The sequence below is a fragment of the Pan paniscus genome, chromosome 5 (genome assembly GCF_029289425.2).
Source record: "Pan paniscus chromosome 5, NHGRI_mPanPan1-v2.0_pri, whole genome shotgun sequence".
In the NCBI taxonomy this organism is placed as follows: domain Eukaryota; kingdom Metazoa; phylum Chordata; class Mammalia; order Primates; family Hominidae; genus Pan; species Pan paniscus.
The window spans coordinates 35,479,573-35,500,696 of NC_073254.2; the positions used below are offsets into that span (position 1 = coordinate 35,479,573).

Sequence of the window (21,124 nt, forward strand, 5' to 3'; positions counted from 1 at the left end):
AAACTTAGGAAGATGTTAAAGAATCACCTACACCAACAGTTTCTGTAGAACTTGATGGATTTTTTTGCTGGCCTGTGATAAAATGAGAAATATAAGGAAAATATAATGAGATTTTTATGAAGCTACATTTGTGAGCCTTCATTATGACATTCCTCCTGTTGTTTAAAATGTGCTATTTTTTGAAAAACAGTAATGATAGTACAAGATAGTTTAACTTTTTTTGTCCTATCTTGGCAAAATAACAAATTGGTAGCCTATTTGATGTCCAGTTATGTGTGTGTGCATTTTAAGTGTGTTGCTCTGTGACATCCCAGCATCGGAAACTACTGATAGAAACTGGAAAAATAGTTAATATTGAAAATGGATGGTCTTTGATGGACTATCAGGCCCTTTATTTCTCTTGTTGCATAGTCTGCTTGGAATGGTGTACAGATTGTAGTGTGTTTATACCCTGTGTAGGGTCCCTTGTCTTACAGCTCTCGTCTCCAAGCTTTACTTTCCTGTTCCCAGCTTCCTGACCTCTAAGACAAGATTGTTGATCCTTTGTCTGGCAAGATCTGCATTATTGCTCTGTACCTTCTCGATTCCTGACTTCCATTTCCCTGCTTCATTGTATTTTACTGGATACCTTTCTGCCTAGCACTCCTCCTAGCTGTGTAGCCCAGTATTGGCTTGTCAACTGGTCTGTCCATTATGAAATCACCAAGAGATTTGTGTATTTATTGTTATTCTAATAGTATACAAGTCACTGTGTTAAATGCTATAGCAGATAGTAAATAAGGAAGATAATACCTGTTCCTTAAGAATATTGAGATAAGCATGCAACTAATCATGTATTCTTACACAGAATAAGTCCGTGTTTCTTAAGAGAAGTACAGAGTACAATTGGTGATAAAGGAAATTCAAATGCAATTGGAAAGATCTTTGACTTGGCTGGCTGTATAACTTTGAGCAAGTTTCTTGATCTTTTTGAGCCTCAGTTTCCTCTACGGAAGAATAATAATGCTTATATCAAGATTGCTGTGAGGGTAAATGAAACAATTAATGTAAAATGCATAACTGAGTTTCTGGCAAGCATTTGGCAGCTGTCTTTTACTATCACTGGCCACTTCTCCCCTCAAACTATTTTAAAGATTGTGATTTTTTTTACAGGGATTGAGAGGTGGTAAGTATAATTCTTTCAATTAAAGTGAATAACAGAAAAAGGTACAGAGTTAAAATATGCTGGAACAACATTTTGGAGCAAAGGATGTAGCTGATGGGAATAGAGTAAGAGCAAATACAGCTGCAATTGTGTTTCAATTTAGTACACATATTTTAATGCAGGGGAAACTAACTCCGCAAGTTCACAATTGAAGATAGAGACAGGAGAGACGATTGAGTCAGTCACCCAAGTGGAGGGATTTCATTTTAGGCAAGAGGAATTTTGGGCACAGGAAGCTTAAAGAATGTAGGGTTTTGGAAGTATATTCAGCTAATTTTTCAAGTATGTCATTTTTCCATTGCTTGTTGAGAATTTTGATCTTGACAAACAGGTATTATATTATCATTTGAAGATCTTATCAGATTCTGTTGGTATGAGTATCTCCTGTATTCATTTGAAAGATCAAAAAGTAATTTTCCTGGAAAAACAGTTAAACCAAGATGAGGGCTCACAATAAGCTATATTTAACAATCAAGTCTGGCACAGCCTACATTGTGTGAACTTTTGGTTTCTTGGGTTTTTGTTTTTTCTTCACTTGATGGTGTTTCAGTTTGGAAGAATGTGGCTAGACCACAGTATGGCTTTTCCAAGATTTAGTTCTTGTTAAGGGCTTATTATTTTGTGACATTTGTTTTTTGTTTTCATAGAGACAAGGTCTCACTATGTTGCTCAGGCTGGTCTCGAATTCCTGAGCTCAAGCAACCCTCTTGCCTCAGCCTCCCAAAGTGCTAGGATCACAGGCGTGAGCCACCATGCCTGGCCATTTTGTAACATTTGAAGCTTTGAGAAAGATCATACTCTATCAATTTATGAAAAACAAATCATGATTAAATTACGTGAGTGGAATGGAAAGTGGAGGCTGTGAGTATTAATGCTTGAGTCCAAATGGTTTTTGCATATTCAGGTTATCTTTGACCTGAAGCAGAGAAAACCAGAAGACTGTGACACATTAGTCACCTTTTTTCCCCCATTAAAAAAAGATACCAGTACGAGTGACTTTTTAAGAGTATAACTCTGATTTTTAAATTATTTCAGAACTTGTAATATCTAAAGATGCTCTTTATGAAAAAAGAATAGGTATGTTAAAACTTTTAGTTTTCACTTGCTTTATGTGGTTTGGATATTAAGTTGACCATTATGTGTTTACACCCTTTGAAGTATTTTAATTTGTGAAAATTCATTGTTATTTCATTTGTTTAGTCTATGTAATTTAAAAATATTCTACCACAGGTGTTTCTTAAGACTTCAGGGTTGAACTGGGCGTGATGGCTCACGCCTGTCATCCCAACCCTTTGGGAGGCCGAGACAGGAGGATAACTTGAGGGACCCGGCCTGGGTAACATAGTGAGACCCTGTCTTTACAAAAAAAACCTTTTTTACAAAAATAAAAATAATAAAAAATAAAACTCTCCTGGGTTATACTGCCAGATTAAATACTTAAGCTCTCTCTGCTTTTGAGGGTTTTAGTCATTCTTGGTCTCTGGCCATGTAACAACCTGTGCAAAGATTAGTAGGTATTGTGTGCTAGCTTTATCCTTGCATCAGGACAGTCTAGGCCTATTTGGATTTTGCATCTTCCTTGTAGTTCAACAGCCATCTCATTTTGGTTTTGGCTTTCTGCAGTCAACCTTCAAAGATCTTTTGTTTTCTGACAGTTGAAGAAACTGGCTCAGTGTTCTTTCTCCTAGACAATTATTTAATTGTTTACAGATAACTGAAACTATCTTCTAAAGGTTTCTATTGTGAATTTCTTTATTTTATAGGAAGCTTCTTATGTTGAAATGATTGGTCAACGTAATTCTTGGTGATTAGAAAAACTGTTTTTCAACCAAATAGCATCAAAATGCTTATTCTTTCTTTTCTGATTTTACACTGCATGGCTTTTTTCTGTGTATTATAACAAATCTCTTCTTTTTAAAGCTAAGACAATAGCAAATTAGATGCTTGAGTTGGTACTGTTATAGCAAGTTTAAAGAAACGCACTCTTGTACCCTATAAATATATACACCTACTATGTACCCACAAAAATTAAAAATAAACATACAAGCAGTCAAAAAAATGTGCTCTTAAGAAATTTTTACTTTCTTAAGATAATATACAGTATTATTTTGATAACTGTGGATAGGATGAACCCGTCTTATACAATAAAGAGTTTAGAACTTCAAAACTATCATGTTGGCTGGGTGTGGTGGCTCACGCCTGTAATCCCAGCACTTTGGGAGGCCAAGGCGGGTGGATCACCTGAGGCCGGGAGTTCGAGACCAGCCTGACCAACATGGAGAAACCCTGTCTCTACTAAAAATACAAAATTAGCCAGGCGTGGTGGCGGGTACCTGTAGTCCCAGCTACTCGGGAGCCTGAGGCAGGAGAATCGCTTGAACCCGGAAGGCAGAGGTTGCAGTGAGCCGAGATCACGACATTGCACTTCAGTCTGGGCAACAGGAACGAAACTCTGTCTCAAAAACAAACAAACAAAAAATCAAAAAATTATCATGTCAACAACTGTAATTAACCCCAAGGGAACAATTTAACACAGAGTTTTTTGAATTCTTCATGTAATATTCTTAGTTGCTTATTTTGAGTATTATAAATGTTTCAGAATATCACTTTGTTTATTTAAACTTTTTGGTACAGTTTCATGAGTGATTTTCCGTGGGGAATACATTTCCATCTTTATTAAGTGAAACAGTAGGAAAATGTGATTTGGTTTCCACAGTTGACTTTTAAGCCAACCTATCAGCGACACATCTGTCCATAAAGTTGAGTACACCTGGGACATGATAATGCATAATTATTTCCTCACAGAATTAATAGTCACATTAACCTACCAGTAGCCAACACTTACTGATTGCTTACTAGATACAGACACCATTCTGAGTATTTTACATGTATCAATTCATTTATGTTATAAATTTTAAAATATGTTTCTTTTCTCTTTTTCTTCCCCTGCCCTTTCCCCCTGCTAGTGTTCCTTAAGACAGTTACTTTTCATAAACAGCCCAAGCCAGAAATATTAGCACAGGTTGAATATCCCTTATCTGAAATGCTTGGAACCAGCATTTCAGATAAGGGATTTTGAATTTTTTTTTCTTCAGATTTTGTAATATTTGCAGATAGATAGATAGATATCCTGGGGATGAGATCCAACTCCAAACACAAAATTCATTTATGTTTCATGTGCACCTTATACGCATAGCTTGAAGGTAATTTACATAATATTTTAAAAATAATTTTGTGCATGAAGCAAAATTTTGACTGCATTTTGATTGCAACCCATCACATGAGGTCAGGTGTGGAATTTTTTTCTTGTAGTGTCATGTTGTTGCTCAAAAAGTTTCAGATTTGGGAGGATTTCAGATTTTCAGATTAGGAATGGTCAACCAATAGCTTCCATTAAGATTGTTCACTTAATTTATGGAGCTTTCCATTGGTTATAGGACAAATAAGGGAAAGGGATCACAAGAAATGAAGTAGTATTAGAAGGAGAGATGACAGGTTCCCTGGAAGGGTACTGATCTAACTTGGGTGAATGCCAGTCATACGTGGGAATCACAGCTTCATGACAAGGCCTGCTGCATTGACTGGGCCATGGAGACACTCGAGGAAAAAAAAACAGAGAGAACCCTGGTCTTCCAGTGTACCATAAACAGCTTTGAGAACCTGAGCTATGGAATTTAAAATGACGTGTCAAGTCCGATGAAGTGACATGTTTTCACACAGAACCAGCAGGAGGATGAAAAACAGAAATTGTAAACAAGGATGAAAGTGACAGGTTTAGGACACTGGATGGACAAGAAGCCTGGCCTTAGATTTCCAAAGAATAAAAGAGAGAAACACATATTTTAATTAAATAGCTTCATATTTAGCTTCAAGAAGATGAGTACTGGCCATATATTTGAATATATATGCTATATTAGTTTAAATCTCATGTCAGATGATTTGCAGGTCTTTTTATTTGCATGTTTATGCAGCTAAGATGTTTGGCGCTCAGTTCTTGTGGGAGCGGGCAGCTTGGTATGGAAAGAACTTGGAGTTTGAAATCTCACTGTCCTGGATTTGAATCTCAGCTGTTACATGGCCTTGAGCAGGCTACTTATCTGATTTTTTGAGGTGGATTCTTGTCTGTAAGATCAAGATAGGGAAACCCAACTCTGAAAGGGTTAAATGAGATAAGGCATATAAAATATCAGTAACAGGCTCACTGGCTCACACCTGTAATCCCAGCACTTTGGGAGGCCGAGAGGGGAGGGTCGCTTGAGCCCAGGAGTTTGAGACCAACCTGGGCAACATAGCGAGACCCCGTTTCTATTAAAAAAAAAGAAAAAAACAGAAAAACAAAAAACAAACAAACAAAAAAGAAAATATCGACAACAGTGTCTGATGCTCAGTAAGGGCTAAACAAAATTGAGTTACTCTACCAAGGAAACGACAATAGAATGGTTTTCCCCTTCCCCTTGTTATAGAAAGGGCAGAAAATGTAAAGAGAAGACATAGAACAACTGGGAGACTAGAACCTCTATTTGTAAGAGAAGCCACAATTTGTGTTTATTTTAAAAATGTAAATTACTTAGGAGGAAAAGAGTGTTAGCAGTTCAAGTTTATGTGGTCGGTTAAATAGTTAAACACGTTTTAAAATGTATGTTACTTTACTTAAGGATCCCATGCGAAAATTCTCAGAAATTAAGCATTGCATATTTGACTGCTGAGTACAGTGATTCATATGTATCTTAAAGTCACATATTCGTAAAATTACACATGGATCAGATTCAATTGTTAAAAGTACAATTTTTCTCAATATGAAATTTTAAAGCATTTGTGTACTATGGTCTTTTTAAAGCCTTGCCACTCATTATAGCAATCGAATCACTGAAGAAATGTTCCTTTTTGTTTGGTTCAATGTTATTGAGTCTTATCTTTTTGATATAGGACTATTTTTTATTTTGTAACTGTGTCTTTTATTTTGTAATAAATTTGTTTAAGGTATATTTTAATATTATAAGAGAACCAATATTTTAGTTTTAAAAAGACAATTCTATATCATGTCTAAATACTATTGGGAAATATGCCTATTTTTTAATTTTTTAAAGCTAGTATTGCCATTCTACTTTTTTTACTTTGATTAATGTAGTCTCAGAGAATTATTCATTGAACATGCTTTAATATTTTTTCCTGATTTCAAGGAGTGAAAAAAGATTATCTAAAAATTTCTAAGGTTGTATTTTCTTATGAGAATGCTATATTATCTACTTATTTATTCTTATATCATTAGTTAAAAGTTAAATGAGTATGTGTTATCATTTCTGAATACTATAGTGTGTATAAGGAATACCAGAACTTTCTAGTTATGATGGCCAAAGTAATGTCAGTAGTTTATGAAAAAGTAATGTAGGTCTTGAATTTCTTTTGATTAGTCATTGTAAGCATTTTTAAACTTTCTTCCTCATAGATTTGTGCACTTTTAGATAATATGTGATTTGTACAGTCATTCTTGAGTAGTTGAAACTTAAAAGAATTGCAAATTTTTGTGCCTGGTGGAGATAAAATAACTCTGAGACATGGTAGATACTTGGTTTTTGAATCTCTTGTATAAACCAAGCAAATGTTTCTGAAAGAGCACTTTTGTGTATGTTTTGAGGTATCCCCATGTTAAGTATATGCTATCTTTAGAAATTTGAGTCTTATTTATTGTTATCATTTGAACAGGTGTCTCAATGCTTGTACCTACTGCAAAACTAAACACGCCAGAGGAAATTTGGCCAGTTATCCAATTGATGAACTAGTAGATAGAGCCAAACAATCTTTTCAAGGTAAGAGTTTCTAGAATTATATGTGAAATTAGTCTTCTTAATAAATTATGTTAGCCTTCTAAGTAATACTTCAGTTTAGAGACCAACTTCTTTAGTTTTCTGAAGAGTTTTACAAATATATGAGCTTAACTAATAAAAGATGTGACCAGAGTTAATCACTTAGTTTATTTTTACATTAATTACTCTTCTTTTACTACGCTTCTGTTTTCTTATCACTCTAAGGTAAATGACATATTTTGAACTTTATCACCCACCTCTAGACTCCATGGAAAAGACAAAATTAAGATAAAATGAAATCCATGAGCCTCTGATGTCTGTTAAGATTTTTGTGGACAAGTGAAATACTCAGATTTTTCATCTCTTTCTTTGACATTTTTGGACCATTTAGAAAATAGAGCTAATTAGGGTTTGTAGACGTCTTTGAAGAAGATAAGTTTTCATATCAGCCAATAAAGGAGGCCACCCCTTTTAACCACATGACTGTCAGACCACTAAAGATTGGTACTGGGGGAGAGGCCTAATGAGAATGATTTGTGTGGGGTGGCCAACTACTTCTGAGTCATTGCTTGCCGGGAAATGTGATTATCTAGGTCTCTCTCAGCATATATAGTAAGACTTATCTTTAACATGAGTGACAGTTGTGTGGACATATAACTGCTCAAACCAGAAACTTCCTCTTTTGTCTTTGTTTATAGTATGTGCCTGTAACGGTGTGTTTTTACTCCCAACATGAGATAATCCATTGTCTCATAATCTTGCAGGTTAATAGTTATTGGCAATGTACTTTTCTTTTTGTCAAGTAACTTGGAGTGCTAGTTTCAGTATTTCATACTCTGGGTCTCAGAAAGTATGAGTTCCAAATTCATTTTTTTGTTTAGTCTGTAGAAAACTTTTAGAAACATGAATTTGTAATGTTTCTCTTAATAGAGAAAAATATCTCCTTGTTTGATTTATTGATGCCCCCCAACAGTTTTTCTCTACTTGTATATTCTTAGCTCAGTCCCCTCCTCCTTTCACATTCAACTAGTATTGAGAGAGAAATAAAGGACATTTACTGACTCTTGCTAGCATTCTCCTTTTACAGCCAGATTATTGTCTAATCTAAGAAAAAGCCTGGGTGGTTGTCTTTACTACAGCATAACCAGTACTTCCAAGGATTTTTTAAAAGGGGCAAAAATTTTCCCAGAAACTAAATCTATTTGAAAAAGTCTTTGCTGGCATTCTTAATTAGTGTTTGTTTTTTCATATATCTGTCAGATAATGCAGATATTAAACATAGATGATCTATCTACAAAACACTGCAACTTAGAAGGCATGCAAATTAGTACTTTTTTTAACATCATGCATTTCTAAGTGCAACTGCATATAATTTTTTAAAAAATCTATTTCATTTTACTTGAAAACGTTTTTGAAAAATGTAAAGCTGTAAAATCACCATGTAGAAAGTGAAAATCTCCTCTTCACTCGCTTACATCTATTTTCACCTGTAACTTATGCTAACATTTGGATATGATTGCTTCATGGCTTTATATGGACACATTTATGAATTATATGTGACTTGAGAAAAAAAGAAGACAGAACAGAAATATTACTGGTGGATGGTGTCCAGGTTCTTTGCGTTTTAAACAAAGAATTGGACAAAATGCACAAACAAAGCAAGGAAAGAATTAAGCAACAAAAGCAGAGATTTATTGAGAATGAAAATACACTCCACAGTGTGGGAGCAGGTCTGAGTAGTGGCTCAAGGGCCCGGATACAGAATCTCCTGAGATCCAAATACCCCCTAGAGGTTTCCCACTGGCCATTTGGTGTTCATCCCATGTAAATGAAATGGTGGTCCATGGTCAGTCTGATTGGTTGTAGAGAGCAACCAATCAGAGGCTGAAGTGCAGTTACAAAGTTCATACTCCTATGCAAACATCCGATTGGTTATGGAAAGCTGAAGTGAAGTTACAAAGTTACATGCTTATGCAAATGTCTGACTGGTTGCAGAAAGCAAGCAATCAGAGATACTTTCAATTTCCCATCTGCCCTGCAGAAAAGATGGGGGTTTGCAAAGAGAGTAACCTCTGGTCCTTTTGTTACTTGCTGGAAAGTTGTTGTTTTTTTTTTTGTTTTTTGTTTTTTTTTTCCAATTTAGTTCTAGGAAGTCAGGGTGAATTGGCCTTAGGTTCCCTGCCTCCAGACCCTGTTCTCCTGCCTCAGAAACATAGTTTGTATAAACTGATTATGACTTTTTCTAACAATATCCACCTTAGCTCTGTGATTTATCTTTAGAAATGCCCTCTGAGTAACCAATTTATAGCGTATTGCTTCTGTAGATCTTTAGTAAGTTAACATTGTCACATCCAGGTGGGTTGGACTAGTTAAGGCGAGTGATTCAAATAATATATCAGAGGTTAGCAGTAACGTAGTAGCTATTTTTAGAGAACGTATTAGAAGATTACTCTTATTAACATCAGTAAGATCTTTTTATTCCCAACCATGGAATGTTTGCAACATCAGGTTTTTCTGTTGCCTTATTATCTGTGTATTAGAATAGAAACTAAATGCTAGTTTTTGGACTGGTGAGCTAATTTGTGAGATAATCCAGTGTGTTCAGGAAATGTGGTTGTTTTTTTCTTTCTTTCTTTCTTTTTTTTTTTTTGGTGACAGGGTCTCACACTGTATCACCCAGGCTGCAGTGTCATGGTACAGTCAGAGCTTACTGCAGCTTCAAACTGTTGGGCTCAAGTGATCCTCCTGCCTCAGCCTCCGCAGTAGTGGCGACTATAGCCATGCACTACCAAGTCTGGCTAATTTTTAAATTTTTTAGAGAGAAAGAGTCTCCCTGTGTTGGCCAGGCTGGTCTCGAACTCCTGGCCTCAAGCCACCTTGGCCTCCCAAAGTGCTGGGATTACAGGTGTGAGCCACTGCACCCAGCCAGGAAAATTTTAAGTCCTCAAGTACTTGGTGCTTTTTGCTATAAGCAGTTTGGATTTGAAATACTGCTCTGTTGCTTACCAGCCACATGATGTGAACGTAGTATCTCACCTCTCCAAGCTTATGGCTTTCTCATCACTATAATATTTAATGTTTTTATTTTAAGAATTTGAGATAACATGTATAAAGTAATTGGCTATGTCAATATTATGAAGAAGAGGCCAGGTGCCGTGGCTCACGCCTGTAATCCCAGCACTTTGGGAGGCCAAGGCACACAAGGAGGCCTTGGATCACAAGGCACTTTGGGAGGCCTTGGATCACAAGGTCAGGAGATCGAGACCATCCTAACTAACACAGTAAAACCCCGTCTCTACTAAAACTACCAAAAATTAGCCAGGCGTGGTGGCGGGTGCCTGTAGTCTCAGCTACTTGGGAGGCTGAGGCAGGAGAATGGCGTGAACCCGGGAGGCGGAGCTGGCAGTGAGCTGAGATTGCACCACTGAACTCGAGCCTGGGCGACAGAGCAAGACTCCGTCTCAAAAAAAAAAAAAAAAAAAATTATGAAGAAGAAGTATTACTTAAACTAAAATCCGAAGCCAGGAAGAGAAGTCTAATTTTGGGTAAGAATATTGTAACATCCATAGCAAAAACATTAATGACTAAAATCAAATGATGGATTTTTCTTTTGAGTCCAAATTATGTTTTATGAAAAACTGCTCTGTAGATAGATGTTTAGTATGACAGTTACCTTTCATTTTCTAAATTTGAGAAGTGCAAATTTATGCTACGGGCGGCCTTATAATCCCTTTCAAAAATAGGAAGTATCAATCTATAAGCTAATATTTTTAAGACATTTTAGTAGCATTGTCTTTTTTCTGCAAAAGACATTGAGATTTTAATGCTGTTATAGAAATCCTAAGTTTGAGCTTTAAAATTGCAAATAATAATTATGAAAGTAAACATAATAGAAGAAATGACTCATTTTCTTATTACTATGACTTTTGCACATTTAGTTATTTAATAATTCAGGTGATAGGAATATTCTTTGGACCAGAAACTCTTAAGTTCTGCATTCTACCATGATTAGATTGCCTGTCTTATAATGAATAAGAAACATGGTTTTATGAAAAGTTACTCTATAATGAAAAACCTAAATATGCCACCAATAAATTGTAGTACTAGGTTTAAAGCCACTCTGTGGATGGGAGTTAAATTTCCCATCCTTAAAGCGGCATTTTCTTTCTTTTAATTTTTTTAATGGCTCCTGTATGTCAGAATTAAAAAATGATTTTTTTAAACTCTATATCAACTGTGGAATGAGGATTAGAACCCAGGTTTCCAGTCATATGATAGAATATACAATAGGATCAAAATTTTATTCCAAATAGCATATTTATCAGACATTTTATTTTATTTTTTATTTTTTTGAGGTGAGAGCTCACTGGACTGCAGTGGCATGATCTTGGCTCACTGCAGCCTCCTCCTGGGCTCAAGCAATCCTCCCACCTCAGCCTCCTGAGTAGCTGGGACTACAGGTGTGCACTACCACACCTGACTAATTTTTCTATTTTTGATAGAGACAGGGTTTTGCCATGTTTCCCAGGCTGGTCTCGAACTCCTGGCCTCAAGTGATCTGCCCACCTTTGCCTCCCAAAGTGCAGGGATTACAGGTGTGATTATGAGACATTTTATATTCATAAAAATTTATTTCTTGTTAGTCTAATGAATGAGGAGACTAAAGGCTAACCCAAAGGCAAGGAAGCATTCAGAAGAGATTCTGAAATAATCATGAAGTCATTCTGAATATAAAATGGCTTCCCACAATACTAAAAATATGCTGACTATGCATTCAGATGTGAAAAAATGAGAGAGCTCATTAACTTTTGAATGGACAGCATTAAAGTAAATATTTCTATGTTTAAATAGAAATGTAATTTCTTTTGTATATAAATTACATCTTACTGGTTTTCTGGCATTTTTTTTTTCTCTCTCTCAACCTCCATAATTGACTATCTTTACCTTCTCAGTGTGTGTTTTATTTTTGAGGAGACTGCTGCATGTGAGTTTAAGATTTACCAGGTAACTTCTGGGTATCATTTCGTTGTTCTCACAGACTGTTGTGAAACCTTCCTTCTCACTTCCTCCTTTCTGATGAGATTCAGGTTTTAAAAATTCCTAGGATTAACAGTGTTTGGGGGCTGAGTTTGCTGGGTTTGACACGGTTGCATTTTAGATATCTAGAAAAACATGTCAAGTGGTGACCAGGACTTTGTTGGGGCCAGAATGAATTTACAAGCTGGTGTTTTCTAGGATATTTGTATTGATTTTTCTCTAGCAGCTAATCAATCAGTTTCAGTTGTATAAGTGATGGAACGAACCTTTTTAAGCGTGCAGGGTGAGTGGTGTGGAAACAACACCTTTCACCGCACTGTCTCTGGAATCAAAATGTAGAGATGATGGATGAGCTGTTTTTATAGCTATCGTGTACTTTTCTAGATCTCATTTGTGGGTTACTACTTGTTGGCTCCCTCATAAATCTGAAAAGCCCCGCAAGATAAGTGGCATAAACTGGTTATGGAAAGGTAAAATAAATTAGGATGAAATATTCAGAACAGGAAGAAAATTTCTTGATGCCTAGTGATTTCGATTAATTTTGATATTAATGTTGGAATTTTAAAAAATGGATTCTGTATTTCAAGACTTGCAAAGATACTATCTAGTGTGTATAAGATTAACTATGAAATGCAACTGTAGTACATTGCTTCCAACTTTTTTAGATAGGAAACAATATGAGCAATATTTGATTTTCTATTGTATAAGCTTAAAATTGTTCAGTTGTACACTTTATATCAAGTCCCATTTGACTGTAATGATGATTAGTATACACTGATTTCGACCCAAGATTAAAAGGGGGCCATAATTGTATTCTGTTGATTTATATGGCAGTTTAAATTAAATGTCTCTTTAATTCCTTTATCTTTTCATATGTGCTGTATTCAATTGAGAAATGCATGTTATCTGTAGGATTAATGATGCAATTTACATGTTTGTTATAACAATTGTCAACTTCCAAAAAGGATTTTAGGCAGCTTACATTAAATGATTGTATGTAAAAGACCATGGAAATAAGAACCATGTAAAATGCTGTATTGTGTTTTGAAAGAGGGAAGATGATTTTACAACTGTTGAGTCCTGGCTCTTCAGAAGAATAGTGAAATAGAGTGATTTATATAATCTGATAGGAGTATGTAAAAGAAAGTATACACTGTACCAAGAGAAGTCTACATGTTTCTAGGCACTGAACCCTCAGAATTATTTTCATGCATTCTTTCCTAAGAGACACTGAATGATATAGTAGAAATGTTTTTGACTAATGATAGAAATTGAAGATATATTCTCTACCTGGCTTTTTCTTCTGTTGATTCTTGCAAAACCCAAAAATATAATATTAAAATGTAACCTTTAAAAGACATTTTTTGGGAGAACTAAATAAATGTAATGTACATAATACACATAACTGGATCGTGAACACAGTGCCTAAATAGCTATTTATCAGATATTCAGTTTAAATAAGCTAAGATTAATCGCTGTGACTTCAGGGACTGTTAGTTTAGACTATCAGTGGCAGAAACAGAGTATAATTTATGTGGCCTTTGCCTATTCAGGTCTCTGAGTTTCTGTCAGTGGTGTTTAAACTTTTCTTAGCAACAAAGGGTACCCTTTTTACAAAGGAAACTTGAAAAAGTAGAGGCAGACCACCGTGGTTGAAGTAGAAGTGGGGCCCTGTTTAATGAGGCCTTTCCTCAGAACTTTGAGGATTCAGCCAGAATCTGCTGGTTTAGATGAGTGTTTCTGATTATTTAAGGTATTCCTGAACACTGCAATCCAGGAGTGGTGAAGGTCCTTCAAGGACAAATAGTAAATATTTTAGGCTTTGTGGGCCATAAGGCCTCTGCTGCAACTATTTAGTTCTGCCCTTGCAGCATGAAAGCAGCCATAGAAAATATGCAAATAAATGGATATGGCTGTGCTTCATTAAAACTGTATGATAGACCAGTCATGGTGGCTCACGCCTATAATCCCAGCACTTTGAGAGGGTCTCGGCAGGCAGATCACTTGAGTTCAGGAGTTCAAGACCAGGCTGCCACACAGGATGAAACCCCTTCTCTACTAAAAATACAAAAATTAGCTAGGCGTGGTGGCGCACGCCTGTAAACCCAGCTACTTGGGAGGCCGAGGCGGAAGAGTCATTTGAACCCGGAAGGTGAGGTTGCAGTGAGCCAAGATCGTGCCACTGCACTCCAGCCTGGGCAACAGAGGGGATTTCGTCTCAAAAACAAAAAACAAAAAACAAAAAACCCTATATGATAGGGGTTATTGATGAAGGGGTTCCATGGTCAATTCTGGGGGAAATTAATTTAAACAAATTAATCGAGATTCTTCATGGCAGAACTTCTGGTTCTGTGTCTAACATGTTAATACATATTGTCAATCCATAAAAGAAGGATTTAACCTTTAAGAACTAATATAGACGTAAAATAGATTAATGTTCTCAATCTGGCCATTTAACTCACTTGTCAGTCTTATAAAACCAAAACTAAATGTGTCTGCGTCATAACCCTAACAATTACATCACAATTTCCATGGATGAGGGCTTTGCGTTTTCTAAAATACAGGTGACTGCAATGATAGTCAGAGGTGAGAACTACAATTAAGAACCACTGTTCTAGAAAATTTTTTGGTTGAAGCTGTAAAATGAGCTGACCCTCTCAATTCTGTAGTGGGAAGGATTCTGAGGAAAAACCCTGGTTGATTAGTAAATAATGGCCATATGGGGAAGGTGGAGGGGCAACACAATCGTTGTTAATTTGCTATTACCGCCCTAGATAGTGAATGGATGGTTTCAAAGTCCAAAGGTACTTATTTAAGTTAAAAGGCTCAGCTGTTTTTGTTATCAACCAAGGCATCACAAAAGGATGGCTGACATTTATGGAGTACTTACAGTGCATAGGTAGGAATTACAATGAAAACCACATGGTCCCTGTCTTTAAAGATCCCCTCCTAGTTTAGGAGAGAGAGTAGCAAATTGGACTAATGAAAATTGAAGTATGCAGAAACAGACACCAAATTTGGGATAACAGAAGTCATTCTTACAAATCAGCCAGGTTTCCTCCTCAGAATCCCTCTCACTAAGTTTTTGTTAGCCAGTGCCATTGATTATGCTGAGTATTCAGGATGAGATCTACTTGCTGTTCTGAATCCCGAGGCTTCTGTTATGCCGAAGTCTCTGAAAGAAAGAAACCAAATGGTGACTCTTTAACTAAGGTAACTATTGGAACTATGTAGCTGTTATTTTTCCATTCATTCAACAAATATTTATTGAGCATTCATTAGAAGCAGTTCTTATTTCTGCTAGTAGGCACATGCTTTAGAAAAGGTATGATAACAGTACATTATTACAATCAATAATTGATTACTTCTGCCAGTAAGGAGGACAGAAAGAGAGGTTTGCTGATAATGGGGCAGACAGCTTATCCTTGCCATCGGAAACAAGGATGTGATCCCAAGTTTGTTACATTTGTTCATAACTCTGAGTTTTCATAGTTCAGAGTATGTATAGTCCAACGTACAGAAAATCTGCTGCTTCTGGAAATACCTTGTTAAATCTATCCTTAATGAAAATCATAGTGCAGTCATCCCTCACTGCTATTGGTGAGTTTTATTTACGTTTTACTCTTTTGTGCTCTATAAAACAATTTACAAACATGCAGTTAAGTATAAAAGTTATTTAAAATAATGAGGCTCTGGGAAAACAGATGAGAATAGAAAGTCCGAAACTTGGTGGAAAATTGGAACACAGGAAAGTTGGCCATAATCACACATGTGGTTTTTAAAAGCAAGCAACAGTTTTGACTCTTAGCTTCTTGAACACTTACTGTCTTTAAAGAAAAGTAATACCAGCTTGGCATTAGGTTTGAAAGAGTTTTCACATAGGGAGTGGTGAGGGATAGAGTGGGTCCCAGCAGCGTCCCTTTAACACTCACTCACATACCATGTTTCTGAAAGTTATATATTTTGGCATTTCTTGTTAGAACTTGCAGACATGCTGGGCGCAGTGGCTCATGCCTGTAATCCCCAGCACTTTGGGAGGCTGAGGTGGGTGGATCACCTGGGGTCAGGAGTTCTAAACCAGCCTCACCAACATGGCGAAAACCCATCTCTACTAAAAATACAAAAAAATAGCCAAGCATGGTGGTGCATGCCTGTAATCTCAGCTACTTGGGAAGCTGAGGCAGGAGAATCGCTTGAACCCAGGAGGCGGAGGTTGCAGGGAGCCAAGATAGCACCATTGCACTCCAGCCTGGGAGACAGAGCGAGACTCCGTCTCAAAAAAAAAAAAAAAAAAAAAAGAACTTGCAGACATGTCTTGAAAAGCATAACACCCTGAAGGGATTTATTGGGTGCTAAGACAATACAAAGTATACTACTCACTGATAATCTGGTCTACTTCCAGATTCCACAGCCATTGGGGGCTGTAAAGGACTCCTGTTATAGAGGCTAATACCTTAGGGGTTTGTACACCATAGGTCATTTTGTGAGGTGGTATAGCTAGGTCCAGGAAGACAACATTAGAATTTGTATTTATTTGTGTTTTCTCATTCTTTAAATTTTTCTTTTCTTTGTGTATGTTTCATATTGTATATATTAGTACAATAGTACATGAGTATAATTAATAAGTATACATCCATGGGAATACTTTTAAAAATTTTTTTAGCTGATTCAGAAAGCCATATGTGGAGACCACTGATTTAAAGGAACAAATAGCCTGCCCATTTTCCACTATAAACATAATTCTTTCAGCGAGACGTTTGGTTTGAATAGGGCAACAGACTTCTGTGTTCTCTATCAAGATCCTGAGGTGCCCATATTCTGCTTTGATTGAGTGCAAATCCACCTGCTTTTGAGATCAAATAAGCAAATAATGAAGTTTATGTCCTTTGGAGGAAAACTGATGTATTTAATGAAGATTCTTGCCTGCATCTGGTGAGAGCCATGCGTCTCTGCTCAGAGGTGGAGAGAAATGCTGCTTACTCAGGAGCACGTGTTTCCCATTGCTTCATCTGTATTTTAGGACGTGGGAAGACTTAACCAAGAGGGGATTGGGGTCAGGCGTATGTGGCAGTGTGAATATGGGTTTAATAGGTGCACAATAAATGTTGAATGAGTGGTTAATCTAGAATTGATTATGCCTGATGAAATTCCATGTATGACTTGGAACCCATAATGAAAAAGTAGTATGGAAAAACCATACTTTTTAAGTGGGCAAGAGATATTGCTTAGTTTCAGCTGCTCTTCCAGCACAATTGAATGCTGTGTCTTATGACATGGGCTTGATTTTATAACACCAGATATGTAGAGGTGGTGGCTTTCCAAGATTTACAACAGAGAAATAACTTACTTTGGGAAATCATCTGATAGTTAATGGGTATCTAACATTTTACCAAATGTAGGTGGGTATGTCCACCTAGTTCCACACTTAGTTATAAGTAATATATATTTGCTTTGATACCTTTACTAAACAAAATTCTACAAATGATTCTTGTGACCAGGTACAAGAGTTAACCAAATGTTTGCGTTTACCATTTGAGCTGAGACTGATCTGTCTCTGGGATGATGTTGGAGAACTTTAAAGGCTGCAAGTTGGTTTTGGAAGGTTGTTTAATGGAATTTTAATAGCCTTGGAAAGATGTGAAAGTGATACTGCTACCTGGTGGTTTGTAAACCCGACCTTTGTGAGATGTTTTGTGGGCAAAAGTACTACTTTGTGATGCCAGCAGCCTTTATTGATTCCGCAGAGTCTGCAGTTTTCTAACACTGGCTGTCAATTCATTCCAGTTGAAAAATTATTAAATTTCTTCTCCTGCTTGTGTGGATATTAAACTGCAGTAAACATACTTGCACAATATCAGGTAAGGCGAGCAAAATTTCCTGCCTGGAAAAAAAATGTTTGTTAGTGGGACCTTGGCTGTTCTGCAGAGGTTATACGTTTCTGTATTTCTTTTTATTTGTTGTTCTCAGTCATGCTTTTTATTTCTCGTGGTGAGTTCCAACACATTTCTTGTTATTTGTAATATAAGAAAGAGAAGTTTGATTTAGATTGCTGACTTTTAAAAATACGTCCTCTTAGTTAATCATTTCTGGTAGCGTGAACAAGAGGGAAACCTGGGTGGTAAGAGTTTTTAACCTGTGACAATATAATTGGGTAAGAATGAGAAAGAATTGATGAAACAATGAATGAATAAGGAATGAATGATTCTGTGATCATACAGTCCACATAGATCTTTCTGATTTGTTGAATTTTAGTTAAGGAAGAGGAATGATGATGAGATAGTAATCATTTATAAAAGTAGATTTTAAACACCTCCATCTTTGAGAATAACCTCTGGAGCTGGCAGTTATTGAGGTCATTGGCACTTATTGAGGTATATGTTTGAAATGCAAATATCTGGCCACATTCCCAATTCAGTAGCCTTGCCATAGGCCCAGGAATTTGCATTTTTCAAAACAATCATTTCAAATGTTTGGGAGGCAGATGATACAAAGATCACTTCTAGAAATGTTTGTCTAGAGAACTTTCTTAATTACGTATACCAAAACATTTGATCAAAGTAGTAAAGAGGATTGGGGAAGAAATGTACCATTTATGTGAGCTAATAAAAATCTGGGCCAGTTTTCTCTCTGTGATAGATATAGGCCCCAGCTCCATTCCTCCCACCCCAGACCTTTCTTCAGATTCTTTTTGGGGAATTTCTTTTTTGAGATGAAGTCTCGCTCTGTCGCCCAGGCTGGAGTGCAGTGGTGTGATCTTGGCTCACTGCAACCTCTTCCTCCCGGGTTCAAGTGATTCTCCTGCCTCAGTCTCTCGAGTAACTGGGATTACAGGCGCATGCCACGACCCTGGCTAATTTGTATATTTTTAGTAGAGATGGGTTTTTACCCTGTTGGCCAGTTTGGTCTCGAATTCCTGACCTCAAGTGATCTGCCCACCTCGGCCTCCCAAAGTGCTGGGATTACAGGCGTGAGCTACTGTGCCTGTCCTCTTCTGGGGAATTTTAAAATACAGATTTCTAGGCTCTACCTCAAAAGATTCTGATACTGAGCTAGGCTTACAAGCCTGGGAATGTTTATTTTTAAAGCTCTGTAAGTTTGGGAATCAGTAGCCTAGATTTTTTCTGGGATTTAGCTCTTTTTATTCTGTATTGACTTTTTTTTTTCCTGTTTACATATCAATATTTTGGTACAGTTTGAGATGAGCCTTTCAAAGCAAAATATCACACTGTATATAATTAGAAGAACAAAGGGACCTTGAACTTCCTTATCCATGTCTTAATAAAACTGATACGCCTGTATTGTGAAAATAATTCTTCATTTTTTATCAACATGAATGAAGTAATTAGCTTATTTGGTTTTGTAGATATATAGTAATATATAAATTTGTGTAGTTTTGGAAGATAACTTTATTTCCTTGAGACAAGGTATATCTTTGCTTATTTCTCTTTATTTGAGAAGAAGTGCTAAATCTGAATTGTAGTAGGAATCTGCAGTTCTTCCAGTATGGACAGTGCTTCATTTTGATACATTTACATGATAGAGTGTTATAAAATTGCATGTAATAATGTTTACAAAGTTGATAATAACTCAGAAAATGTCTTATAATGTTGATTTTTAAGAAATGTAATGTATGTAATGTATGATCACAATTACTTTTAAAAGGAAGTAAAAATAAAAATTAAAAACAAAAAAAGGAGAAATTATGCCAAAATGTTACTTTTCTTGGGGACAAAGAGTATATTAAACATTTTTGCTAGTTTAATATTTTCTATATTTTTCATAAGTACATATATCACTGTAGTTAGACTACATAAACAAAATAAAATTTATTTTTAAAGAATTGCATATTATCCATTTTTTAGTATAGGAAATTAAATCACATATGTATCTTTTTTTAATGAGTCACTTTTTGTTACTTGACTAAGCTATAAAAATAGAAATTTGACTATTTGAAACATTTGATAAACTAAAATTTATAGATTAACTTTGAAGTTCATGGATTCTCTTTGATCGTGTGGTAGCCTAATATTCTGAAAATTTTCTTTTAACAAATAAATGGTGTTCGCTGCACTCCAGCCTGGGTGACAAAGTGAGATCCTGACTCAGAAAAAATAAAAAACTTAAAAAAAAAAGAAAAAAAAATGGTGTTATGAAGATCTGCTTCAGGGGAAATCTGGAAGCCACCTGGCTTTCCCTCTTCCATTTCCTGCCTGACTCTATGGTCTTAACTACAAATCTATGAATACGTAAAAGAACTGCAGAATAGGAGGAAGCCTTTGCAGTTACTTCCCTTGCCCTTCATTTCCAGCTGAGGAACATGAAGCCTACAGAGAGGTGACTCCCCAAGCTGCTGTCACCCAATGCCAGTTCTGTCACCACTACACTGTGGCTTCTTCAGCCCTAATAGCTCTAACAGTGATAGCATTGGTAATATCTTTTTGGAAAGACAATTCAAAGAATATGGGAGGAAAAAAATGATGGTGAGTATGAGAGTCTACAGAAAGAGAAGTTTTGGACTAGAAGATTAAGCAGTGGCTTCTTAGAAGAGAAAGAACTTGAGTAGGGCCAGAAGTGTTCTGCCTTTGAAGAGGAATACAGTTCAACTTTTCATCAAAGCCCATGAGATCCCATGTGATCTGGCTGCACTTTCCATTCCAAATTCATCCTGTTGCACTTTCTCTAACTTGCTAGCATCCAACTGTTGTTTCTTAGTTCCTTGAATATAGCAATTTCCTTTTCCTTGAGTGGTTTTTCCTGTGGTCTTTGCATGGCTGTCTTTTTCACATTAAAGTGTCCACTTAAATATCACCTCCTCATAAGGCCCTTCTTTGACCACCTTTTTGAAGGGAACATTTTTTCTCTTATTCTCTATCATATCACTCTGTTTATTTGTTTCAAAGCATTTGTCATAATTCTTTTTTTCTTTTCTTTTGAGATGGAGTCTCGCTTTGTTGCCCAGGCTGGAGTGCAGTGGTGTGATCTCAACTCACTGCAACCTTCGCCTCCCGGGTTCAAGCTATTCTCCTGCCTCAGCCTACTGAGTAGCTGGGATTACAGGTGCCTGCCACCACGCCTGGCT

At 36.4% G+C, this 21,124-nt stretch overlaps 1 protein-coding gene across 3 annotated transcripts in view; it reads left to right on the forward strand.

The window, feature by feature from the left end:
• The window catches only part of CDKAL1 (CDK5 regulatory subunit associated protein 1 like 1), a 704,387-nt gene that overhangs the window by 310,483 nt on the left and 372,780 nt on the right, over positions 1-21,124 (forward strand). For all 3 annotated transcript variants that reach the window (XM_003823187.6, XM_034961532.3, XM_034961530.3), the window contains exon 9: positions 6,908-7,011. In XM_003823187.6, coding sequence (XP_003823235.1) covers positions 6,908-7,011 — 104 coding nt within the window. The remainder of the gene's footprint in view (positions 1-6,907; positions 7,012-21,124) is intronic.